This window comes from Triticum aestivum, chromosome 4B (genome assembly GCF_018294505.1).
Source record: "Triticum aestivum cultivar Chinese Spring chromosome 4B, IWGSC CS RefSeq v2.1, whole genome shotgun sequence".
Taxonomy (NCBI): domain Eukaryota; kingdom Viridiplantae; phylum Streptophyta; class Magnoliopsida; order Poales; family Poaceae; genus Triticum; species Triticum aestivum.
In genome coordinates this window covers 367443755-367456340 of record NC_057804.1, presented here as the reverse complement: position 1 = coordinate 367456340, position 12586 = coordinate 367443755, and the positions used below count along the sequence as shown (strand labels likewise).

General features: G+C 43.4%; 1 protein-coding gene across 1 annotated transcript; it reads left to right on the top strand.

Annotated features, from left to right (window-relative positions):
• The first annotated feature begins 3246 nt into the window (after positions 1 to 3246).
• LOC123092198 (uroporphyrinogen decarboxylase) lies at positions 3247 to 7198 on the top strand. The gene is made up of 6 exons (XM_044513895.1): positions 3247 to 3491; positions 3593 to 3717; positions 4333 to 4443; positions 4595 to 4783; positions 5897 to 6022; positions 6440 to 7198. Exons 1-6 carry the CDS (start codon positions 3377 to 3379, stop codon positions 6953 to 6955), a joined length of 1182 nt encoding a protein of 393 aa, XP_044369830.1. The 5' UTR covers positions 3247 to 3376; the 3' UTR covers positions 6956 to 7198.
• The last annotated feature ends 5388 nt before the right edge of the window (positions 7199 to 12586 follow it).

Sequence of the window (12586 nt, the reverse complement as noted above, 5' to 3'; positions counted from 1 at the left end):
GGCAACAACTCCAGTCAACAACGTCCGCGTCGTCACTAGCGTCCACGCCACTCCCGCTGTGACTGCGGGAGGGAATAGAGGAGAAGGCAGGAAGGCACCAGAAGGGGACGTAGTCACGCCCTAGGTGCCGACCCATCAGAGATGCAGTTGATGATGGCGGACCGGAGAAGATGACAGAAGCACAAGAGTTCAAATTTAGTCACCATCGTCCGCTTCACTCCCACTACGACTGAGGGGGAATGTTAGAAGTATAATTTTGTTTAAGTAGATATTAAGAGTTAGAGATAGGATTGGTTTAAACCATATACGACTTGTCCCCTACTCCAAGTCTCTCTCACATATTGTACTCTATATATATCCCAGACCTGGGTCAGATCAATACAACAACACAATAATTCTAGCCATCCTACGTTTTCTACATACACGATTAAAAATCGGCATGGTAAGCTGGACGCTGAAGTAGCGACTCCGTTGGTGAACTAGTCAACTACTGTTTGCATGCAATGGTGGCTGGCTTAAAAAACATGTGTGTTTGCTACAACTAACGGCTAGCCAACATTTTTTTTACAATGATGGGCACCATGCTATCAAACAGGTCCGTTGTATTCTTGATACTTCAAAATATGTTGATATGTAAAAATCGTGGTATCCTATAACCTTAGTCTAAAATACTGCAGCTTTTCAATATTGTAGTTTTTTACAATACTTTGTTGCCAAACACAGCCAAGGTTATAGGATACCATGGTTGGCAACAAAGTATTGTAAAAACCTTGGGTGTGCTTGGCAACAAAGTATTGTAAAAACTACAATACTGAAAAACTGCAGTATTTTAGACTAAGGTTATAGGATACCACGGTTTTAACCTTAGTCTAAAAATACGTTGATACATTGACACTTCAATGGTGGCAGGCAGCAGTAGTAGAACAGCTAAGGTTATAACCTTAGTTGCTATTCTTCATGCAATAGTGGTTACAAGGTCTTAGGATACCACGGTTTTCAACAAAGTATAGTAAAACAGCCAAGGTTATAACCTTAGTATAAAATACTGCAGTTTTTCAATATTGTAGTTTTTACAATACTTTGTTGCCAAACACGGCCAAAGTTATAGGATACCACGGTTTTTACATATCAACATATTTTGAAGTATCAAGAATACAATGGACCTGTTTGATAGCATGGTGCGCATCAATGTAAAAAAATGTTGGCTAGCCGTGCTATAGCAAACACACGTGTTTTTTAAGCCAGCCACCATTGCATGCAAACAGTAGTTGACTAGTTCACCAACGGAGTCACTACTTCAGCGTCCAGCTTACCATGCTGATTTTTAATCGTGTACTGGACTAGGAACCGGCCTAACCTTCGATGTTTCGTTGAGTCAAATCACTGAAGATTCTGTTTTTCAAGGGAAATCACGGTAACAGAGAGCCAAATCACCGAGTAGAAGATCTTAATAAATTGAGCGCCATTAGAACCAGGTAAGAAAGAACAACGACTTCGCGATGTGCGTGGATTCGTCTTTTCCGGTCACTCAGTTTAGAAAAAGAGGTCGGACCCTCTGTTTTTTAGATAGAGAAAATACTACGGTATTAGAGATACTGTGGTATTAATACTATATTTTTTAAGTAACCGAACAACTCGCAGTAATTAAAACTGTGGTAACTAGAAATGCTGCAGTATTCTTAGAATACTTAGAAAATACTTTGTTATCAAATGGATAGTCTAGAACACTGCAGTTTTTCAATATTGTAGTTTTTACAATACTTTGTTTTGCCAAACACAACCTTAGTTTTACTCCTATTTGTGCAAAAAATTAAGACATTTTATAGAGATTAGTGTACTTGAACCCATAGGCGAGTCTACTGGGCAAGCTTCAACACGCTAAAGCCTGCCCACCCAACAACCAACTTTTTTGGGTACTACTAGTCTGGTCCAGCCCAGCTCCTCAAGCCTCAGCCCATATACGTTTGAACTCACCAAAATGCTTCAGTTACCCATGACTCTCGTCCATGTCCACACACCACACTTCTCACACAATGTTAGTAGACAGCCTAATCAAATAGCCCAGAATCTTGATCCTTCCAATATGGGTCTGTCTCTCTGTGTTGCACGAGAAACACACATGACTCCCTCAAAAAAAAAAAACACACATGACTCACAAAAGCCTCTTGATACCCTACCCGCGAGTAATAAAATTAGTAGCACATGAGTAGTTTAGCCCCATTTGAATGTATGAAGGAGTACTAGAGTACCTAATTCAGTGATTAGCGATTGACTGCTGCTTTTTTCTTTGCGAAAAGGATCATGACTTATTATAGAAGTTCAACAGACGTACAAAACCATCTCAAACATGATAAAGCTTACATCAAGGTTCTACTTGTAGCCTGGTGTAGTATTAGGTACAATTCATTAGATGTGCTCTACATGATGTTGCCCCGCAACTTGTTTTCGATGTCAATTTCCTAATTTTGTCATGTCTAGTCGTGTTGTTATTATTAAATTCATGTAAACTTTGGTTAGTATGGTATTTGTGGAAACCATATGAAAATAGTTGGGTCTTACGGAAACCGAACCATAGATTTATTTCATACAATATTAATTAAAATCATCAAAACCATATTTTACCAAACAGTACTAACTGAACGCCATGACTACTCTGTAGTAATCTAGAAAAGTTTGAGCTTGTTTGGACAACATAATTGGAAGTTAATGGCAATTTTTACGGGAGAAGTCTAAATTTTGGTTTAAAATTTGTTTATTTTAGAAAAGTCTTGAAAGATTTTGATAAATACTTCACGTTTCCAATACTAATGTGGGAGACTTGAGATTGTTTGGGCAATAGGATTAGGAAATGATGGTTATTTCGTGAAACAGATCTAAATTTTGGTTCAAAATTTTATTATTCGTTTTACACGATAATATGTGTCTTATTCATCTCTCATAATAAAGATCCAAATATGTTCATCCACCGTTCAATCGTACGAAGACACACGGACTGTCTTTTTTTTTAATTAATGAACAACACGCGGGCTGTTCGGCCCGAGATGGGACGACACAAAAATAGCACCGACTGGACTAGAGTGGCCCATCTGGAGATCCGAGACACCAATCCCAGGGACGAGGATCCCCTGCCGTGCGGCAGGGTGCCGTTCCGTCGCTGACTCATGGGCCCGACTGAAACTTGACCCACCTGTCAGTGGCCTAACGGCCGGCGCCGTACGTCAGAGGAGCTTCCTCCCAATCCCAGTGGCTCGCCCACACTGACATCTCATCCCAAATCCCGATTTCTCATCGCATCCCATCCCATCCCATCCGCTTCGACTCCCCCCGGAGCCGAGGTCGTCGCCTTCCCACTTCGCGGCTCGCCCCACCAGCCCCAATGGCGACCGCGTGCCCGCCCCTCTCGCTGCCGTCCACTTCCCTCCTCCGCAGGACAACCCGCGCTGGCCCCGCCCGCCAGCCGCTCCCCTCCGTCCGCTGCAGCGCCGTCGGAGGTGAGCTGCCCCCTCCTCTGCTCACCAGTTCGGCGGTTTGGCACAAGATTTTTATGGGAGATGTAAGCGTTTACGGGTTGTTTTGATTGGGGGTGTTTCAGAGGCTGTTGCGGAGGCGGCTGTGGCCGGGACGGCGGAGGAGCCACTGCTGGTGAGTGCAATCAAGGGGAAGAAGGTGGAGAGGCCGCCTGTCTGGCTCATGAGGCAGGCCGGGAGGTACATGAAGGCAGGTTCACTCTAAATAACGACATGATCTGAAACACCACTTATTCTCTTCACAAGCATTTCCCAATTAGCACTCAGGCGTGCAATTATATTAGAGAAATAAAGCCGAAATCAGTTAGAGAAAGAGAGTCAATAACTTAAGATGCAACTGGACAGAGCGAATTTAAATTACTTGAAGTTGTTATGGTTTCAGTAAAAATTGAGCCTGAGAAATTCATAGAGCTACAACAAGATAAGACATGGTTGTAAACTAGATTACTAAATACTCCTAGTATAATAGGGCGTGAGAGATCTGGACTAGGTAAGGTAACCATAGGCTAGCATAACTATCTGCACAATGTAGAACTAGTGACCATTCCTAGTGTATCCTATTTTCAAATCCACCAGAACAATTTTATTTACAGTTCTGTTCATAAAAAACAAAGCAAGTTGTTGGACAGCAGAATATATTTTGTTGGACGGCATGGTTGTTACCACTATAGCGAGACAGTGAGCTAGGCTGTTTCTTGTTTGAATAATGACTGATGGCTCCTTTTCGTTGGGCTATTTTTCTTCTGTGCCAAGAAAAGAGAGCCCTTCTTTCCTTAACTTGTTGTCATTTTGATTTTTGTAACAGAGCTATCAAAATCTCTGCGAGAAATATCCTTTGTTCCGTGAAAGATCAGAAAATGTTGACCTTGTTGTTGAGATCTCTCTGCAGCCATGGAAGGTTTTCAAGCCTGATGGAGTAAGCTGTGGACTTGGGCCCTTTCTGTATGTTTTTTTGAAATTTCTCTTTTGCAAGTCTCAAAGGCTTACACGACTTGAGATGTTGCCAGTATCTGATGTTCAATTGTTGATGCAGTTTCTTGTTTTTTTTTTTCATTTGCCTTTCCTAGGTTATCTTGTTCTCGGATATCCTTACTCCACTTCCTGGGATGAACATACCTTTTGACATTGTGAAAGGAAAAGGTCCAGTGATATATGATCCCTTGAGAACAGCAGCGGCTGTGAACGAAGTCAGGGAATTCGTTCCAGAGGAGTGGGTCCCTTATGTAGGACAAGCTTTAAATTTGCTGCGAGGAGAGGTCAGTATACTCTTTAGTGGTCAGGCATGGGAATTTGAAATAGGTGTTTCTTTCAAATGCATTCTCGGATACTCGGACAGCAACATGTAATTTTACACTTTTATGGTCCGTCTGCACCTTTCTTCTTCAAAGTGTGACATTCTAATAGATCAATTATCAAGTTGCTAACTAGTTGTATCAACTTCTCAATGTTGCATTACTTGGAGCTTTTCAGAGTCATGATAATATTGTAGATAAGTTGAATCATGATAGTGTAATCACTGAATCTGAGAAGCTCAGATGCATGCTTTTGCATGGATTTCATGGCTTCATTGCTACTCCACATTTTAGAAGCTATAACATTATCTGATTCTTAAGTTACCCATTGTACCTCTACTTGGTCAGCCTCAATCCGTGCCAATAGAGTGTCACCTTCTCCATGGCAATAGGCTTACCGAGAGTCTTTAGGCTATAGAGTTCATCTTCTCCATGGCAATAGGCTTACCGAGAGTCTTTAGGCTATAGAGTGTCATCTTCTCCATGGCAATTGGCTTCTTCTGTATTTTTATACTCCCCCCGTTTTTTTATACAAGGCCACTTAATATTTATATGTCTAACTTTGACCATTAATTTTACCAACAAAATGCGAGTTATATGCCATAAATGGTATGCCATTGGATGCACATTTTCAAAGAACTTTCCGATATATTTTTTATGACATATAACCCATATTTTGTTGACCAAAATTATAAGTCAAAGTTTGACACGAAAAACAAAGTGGCCTTGTATACAAAAACGGAGGGAGTACCATTACTTTCTGAATCTGTACAATTGCACAATCACACATCCAATAATGGGTATGAATGTTATTTGTCATGACAAGTGCTCGATATTGCAATGGTTTTTTAAATAACATTTTCATTATAATACAATTAGATTATTTATTAACGACACAATTTTGGAGCTGTAATTATCATGGTAACTATTATAATTGGAACAGTTTCAATATTTATTGACTGTTTAAACTAATAGAATATGTTCCTTAAAGAGTGTGAGGCTATGCGTGCTCGTCTCTGCTGTTGTTTTAGCAGTAACAATCATTTTAACAGGGGGATTCCACTGTTTTCTTCTCAGGTTAAGAATGAAGCTGCTGTGCTTGGTTTTGTTGGAGCCCCCTTTACCTTGGCATCTTATTGCGTGGAGGGAGGTTCGTCCAAGAATTTCTCAAAGATTAAGAGAATGGCCTTCGGAGAACCAGCGGTATTGCAAACAATCCTAGTTCTAATCAATATTTTTGCACAACGCATTTTCTTCCTTCGGAGGCAATTTATTATTTCTTCCTTCGAAACTATCCCAGTGCCTAATAGGTTGAAACTGGCTGATAGTGCCTTTTTTAGTCTGACTTACTGATAGTGCTACGCTGTTAGCAATCTCGTAATATTTTAGTTGACTTGTATAATTATATGGCAAAGCACTGCAAATCACAGCATTATATTTTATTAGCATGGGTCATATGGAAAATCTGTTGTCATTATTCATTAATCTTATTTATTGTTCAGTGAATGAAATCAGAGATATGCAGTTGGATTATGTTTCCTTTCCTTCTAACCTTCTCTGATGTCGCGCGCTCTTGTGAAAATAATATTGACCTTGATCGCTGCTCTCTGTTTCTTGTAGATTCTACATAATTTGCTACAGAAGTTTACAACTTCCATGGCTAGCTACATTAAATACCAAGCTGACAATGGTGCCCAGGCTGTCCAAATTTTTGACTCATGGGCTACAGAACTCAGCCCAGTTGATTTTGAGGAATTCAGCTTGCCATATCTTAAGCAAATCGTGGATTCTGTTAAGGAAACACATCCTGACTTACCTCTGATATTATATGCAAGCGGATCTGGTGGATTGCTGGAAAGGCTTCCGTTGACAGGTGTTGATGTTGTTAGTTTGGACTGGACAGTTGATATGGCCGAGGGTAGGAAACGATTGGGATCCAACATAGCAGTTCAAGGGAACGTGGACCCTGGTGTTCTTTTTGGATCCAAAGAGTTCATAACCAAGCGGATTTACGACACCGTGCAGAAGGCTGGTAGTGAAGGACATGTGTTGAACCTTGGTCATGGCATTAAGGTGGGGACTCCCGAGGAAAATGTTGCCCATTTCTTTGAGGTCGCAAAAGGGATCAGATACTGAAAGACCTTGGTTGTTGAATTTGTTCCTTTCTCCCAGCCGGCAGAAGTTGTAGATTCCACTACTTGAGCATAGATGCAGGAAGCCACATGTCTAGCATAGGGTACCTGAAGAACACATCTTTTTGTGATTGCTTATGTGTTCTGCATTTCTGTTTCCATTTCATTGTAATACTGTAAGCACATACTAATTGGGGGTGTAAGAAAGTGTCTAATTGTTTATATCATGTATACTACTTGAATCTTATCCACCTAGTCGAGAATATCGATTTATATTTGTATGAAAAGAATACTCTAGTCAAAATATGTAAGCTGTAAGTTGGATTTATTTTCCTGATACTGTTCTTAAGCCTAACTTTGTGTTGAGCTCACTAAATACCTGATTATGGTTTATATATCTGTTGGTGGTGAAGTTTATTCAGAAATTTGTACCGCACTTCCCCACAGTTTGTTTGCCAAGGAGAGGAATCCCTAGTTGTTAGTCGTATGATGATTTTGATTTAAAATCTTAAGTTTTGAGCTGTATGCATTTGTTTTTACCTAACTATATGCAGCTTTTGATGACTAGCCACCTATTCAGTGTTTCCAAGTAAGAATACACTACAGCCAAGCTGGTATTAGTAAGAAAAATGATTGTAATAGCCTGATATTTGTTATCGCTGGTGATATTTTTGTTGGTAGTTTCTAGCTAAGCAAACTCGTGTGATTCATTTATTTTGATCTTATATGATACTCAACCAAAGGACCCAAATTCTGATACTCAGACTATGCACTCGGACAACTAAAACTGCCGCTTTGCTCTTTAGTGCTGGGATCATATTATTCCAGATAGAAACAGAGGAATCTCAGTGTTTGATGACATTCTACTTGCTCTGCTTCATCTACCACGGGAAGTTGCCTTGGACATTGTGATCATGGAATGCTGGGGTGTCTGGTCTACTAGAAATGATAAGATCTTCAAGTCTGCTACTCCTCACATTCCTGGATGGATTCACTACTTGCAAGATGGCCTATGGGCCGCTCAGATCAAAGCCAAGTCGGCTAAAGCTGAAAAGATCAGAATTTGGGTAGAACAGAACTTATAACTATTTGATGATCAGACTGTATTTTTCCCTCTCGCTAGGGTTTTTGTCCTCCTGGAGGCGATTTTATCGCCGCCGTCGAGAATCTTGCTTTCCCTCCTCTAATCCCCCTCGTTTGCTGATTCGGGCTGATAAAGGGGCGATCTGTGATCGCTGCCCGGCCTTGATCGACGCCCTGGGGAGAGAAGAGAGCTAGGGTTGGTTCGCAAGGTCCGATCTGTTCTTCGGACTAGGGTTCAAGATTGGTTGCGGGATGGGATCTACGGCGGATGAGGCGTCTGGGTCAAGCACCGCATCTGAGGTGGAAAAGATGATGGCTGAACTAGGTCTCCGGGAGGAGGACCTCGATGATGTAGTCTTTGATGAGAAGCAAGCGCCGCCAACAGCTGGCAGATGGACGGCGGTGGCTAGGGTTCATATCGACAAGCCGTGTAGTCAGTACTGGTTCTTCAAGAATATGTGGGCTGCCTGGGACTTGGCCCATGATGTGAAGTTTCGCCCGTTGGAAGATAACCTCTACACCATGCAATTTTTCTGTCTGGGGGATTGGGAACGCGTGATGCAGGACGGTCCGTGGAATTTCAGAGGTAATGCGGTGGTGATTGAGCCGTATGACGGAATCACAAAACCCACCGAGGTTGTTCTTGACACCATCAACATATGGATTCAAATCCATGATGTCCCTGACCTGTATGCACACCTGGTAAACCCTCTAGCAGCAAGGGTTGGTGAGGTCTTGTTTTCAGAGCCAATCACGCAAGATTTTGCTGGCAACTTCTACCGTGTGTGGGTAAAGATTAATGTACACAAGCCCCTGAAAAACGCTGTCTCCATGATCCGTGATGGAAAGAGACAGATATATCAGGTGAGATATGAACGCCTCCCCGATTGGTGCGCGGTCTGTGGGCACCTAGGGCATGTGTACAAGGAGCATGGCGATGGCATCCACCCTCCTTCTGCTCTGTACTTCAAGGACTTGAGGGCGACCTGGAGCATGAATGTAGGTACAGGCCCAGGAGGGGGCCATGGTAGAGGCCGTCGAGGAGGACGGCGTGGAGGCCGCTCTGGCCGAGGAGAGAGGGGAAACATCAAGGAACAAGAATCTGATGATATGATTGATCCTGATCTGGTCATGCAGGAAGCAGAGGGGAACCGCAAACGTCTACCAGATGATCTACGGATCGGAACTATGCCTGCTCAGCTGCAATCATCACAGGACCCCACTCCTCTTCTGCTTTCGGCTGTGGCAGCAAGCCCACCACCAAAACAAGATCCTAAGAGACACCGCACGAACACTGACAAGGCAGCCATGAAGAAAGGTGGTGCACTCGACAAACCCAATGATGCGAGATCGGCGACCTCCCGTGAGGAGGATCGCCGGGCACAATGAATATCTTATGCTGGAACTGTCGCGGTGCGGGCAAAGCCGCGATAGTCCGAGAGCTTCGTGATCTCACGAAGCAATTTGCCCCAGCCGTGCTATGCATAGTCGAGACTCAAATTTCTAAAGCACGGGTCGAGAACCTTTTTGATACATTAGGTTTTACTCATTCTTATGCTGTTGGTAGCTCGGGCCATAGTGGTGGCCTCGGTTTGTTTTGGAATGATGCAATAAAAGTAAATGTCTCAGGTTACTCAGAGTACCACATTGATGCTATTGTTAGTTCACTTAACAGCCCAGACTGGCGTCTCACATGTGTATATGGCGAAGCGCAGGTGGAAGAAAGATACAAAACCTAGGATACACTCAAAGCCTTGGCTGCAACAAGCTCCTTGCCGTGGATGTGTCTGGGTGATTTTAACGAGGTTCTTATTGCACATGAGCATGAGGGAGCGGGGCAGAGAAGGCAAGCTCAAATGGACGGGTTCAGAGATGCGCTTGATGTGTGTGCACTTGAGGATCTGGGCTACCAAGGTAGAGCCTGGACTTTCGAGAAGAAAACTTCAGGAGGTGCGTATTGCAGAGTCCGCCTCGACCGTGCAGTAGCCAGCAATGATTGGATAGCGCTGTTTCCCCATGCAACGCTTTTCCATGAGACAGCAGCAGCATCGGATCATGCGCCAATCAGGCTGCAGCTGGAGCCCCGGAACACCATGCATACCAGTAAGAAAATCTTTAGATATGAATTGTATTGGGAAAAGCATGCAGAGTATAAAGATGCCCTCAATCAGTTGTGGACAGGAGAGCCCGGGGCAGTCACGGTCGCCGCATTAAACAGAAAGCTGCAGAATCTTTCAGTCTCCCTAAAACAGTGGAGCGGGGCGACAATAGACCAAGTGACTAAAGAAATCAAAAAGCTGCGCAGGGAGCTGGACGTTTTGCGAAATGATCCTCAGAGAGTAGCGCCCTCACATGCAGAGGTCAAAATTTCAGATAAGCTTGTTGAGATGTATCATATGGAGGAAATTTTACTCCGACAGCGGTCGAGAGTCGACTGGCTCACGGACGGGGACAAAAATACTAAGTATTTCCAGCGCAGAGCAAGTATGAGACGTCGGAAGAACCAAATCAAATTGCTGACAAGGGCAGATGGATCAACGACAAACGACCCCTCTGAGATGGCTGGCCTGACAAACTCCTTTTACAAGAACCTGTTTATGGCAGAAGGCACATCGGGGGTCGAGGAAGTACTTCAGTCGGTCCCGTCCAAGGTGACTATGGATATGAACGAGGGTTTGTTGGCTCCGTACACGGACGAGGAGGTAAAAACGACATTATTTCAAATGTTTCCCACTAAAGCACCGGGTCCCGATGGATATCCGGCACATTTTTTCCAGAAGCATTGGGCTCTGTGTGGGACCGAAGTAACTGAAGTGGTGCTGCGCATTTTGAGGGGCGAGGAAAGCCCGGAGGTGATCAACGAAACCATTCTTGTTCTAATACCAAAGGTAAAGGACCCGACCCAGCTTACTCAATTCAGGCCAATTAGCCTCTGTAATGTGCTTTATAAAATTGCTTCCAAGGTCCTAGCCAATAGGCTAAAAGTCATTTTGCCAGAGATCATATCTGAGGAGCAGTCAGCTTTTGTTCTGGGTAGGCTAATAACAGATAATATCATTACTGCTTATGAATGCTTGCACTTCATGAAGAGGAACAAGGCTCAAAGGAATAGATACTGCGCGGTCAAGATCGATATGATGAAAACATATGACAGAGTTGAATGGGAATATTTGGAAGATATAATGTTAAAATTGGGGTTTGCACCAACATGGGTAACTTTGGTCATGAGAATGGTTAGCTCGGTAAAGTTTTCTGTCCTTTTCAATGGTACAAAGCTTGAGGATTTCATGCCTTCAAGAGGGATCCGTCAGGGGGACCCCATTTCTCCATATGTGTTCTTGATAGAAGCGGAGGGCCTTTCGTGCCTCTTAAAAACCACAAATGAATCATCGCACCTCAAAGGATTACAAGTAGCTCCAACGGCCCCGCCGGTAAGCCACTTGCTTTTTGCTGATGATAGCCTGCTGTTTGTTAAGGCCAATATTGATGGAGCAAATGAGCTGTCATCCTTGCTTGATCGCTACTGCATGGCGTCTGGGCAACGAGTGAATTTATTGAAATCATCAGTGTTCTTTAGTAAAGGGTGTTCTAATGAGTTGAGGCAGGAAGTGAAAGATGCTTTGAACATCACTAATGAATCCTTGTCAGAACGGTATCTTGGCTTGCCTTCTGATGTAGGAAACAGCAAGAACGGCGCATTCAAGTTCCTCAAAGATCGTGTGTGGAATAAAATCAAGGGGTGGATGGAGAAGATCTTGTCGGCCGGTGGGAAAGAAATACTCATAAAGTCTGTGGCACAAGCAGTTCCAGTGTTCTCCATGTCTTGTTTCAAGCTTCCACGCGGGCTTTGCGAGCATTTAAACTCGCTGATATGAAAATTTTGGTGGGGGAGCAAGGAAGGAAAGAGAAAGGCAAGCTGGGTTTCTTGGAGTACCATGACCAGACCCAAGGCTTGTGGAGGTCTGGGTTTCCGTGATATCGAGCTGTTCAACCTAGCCTTACTTGCCAGGCAAGCTTGGAGAATCTTGACGGACCCTGAATCACTCAGTGCACGGATCCTACGTGCCAAATACTTCCCCTCGAGTGACTTTCTACAGGCCGAACTTGGATCGTGTGACACCCGGATAATTAGGCTATAGTAATCCCACGTTAACGATGCCATGTCACTTTGATTACTGTTAGTAATCTCGCGTTAGTTCGAAATGATTCAAATTCAAAATCAAAATCAAGCAAACAATAAAAGTTTTTCAAAATTTAAAACAAAAGTGTTCGGGAGATGCCATATTTTACATAGGTCAATATGGTGTAATAAACACAATTTTATAAACTGCCTAAGTATTTTAAAATAAATAAAGACAGAAAAGGAAAATAAATAAAACAAAGAAACTAACAGAACAAAAAAAATATAAAAGGACCCCCCCCACTGGGCCAGCTGGCCCAGCTGTTAGCCAGGCCGGCCCAGCTGCTGGCCAGCCCAACTGGCCCCAACCGGCTCACCCCGCGCCTGGCCTATATGGCCCCTCACCCCGAAACCCTAACCCATTCCCCACTT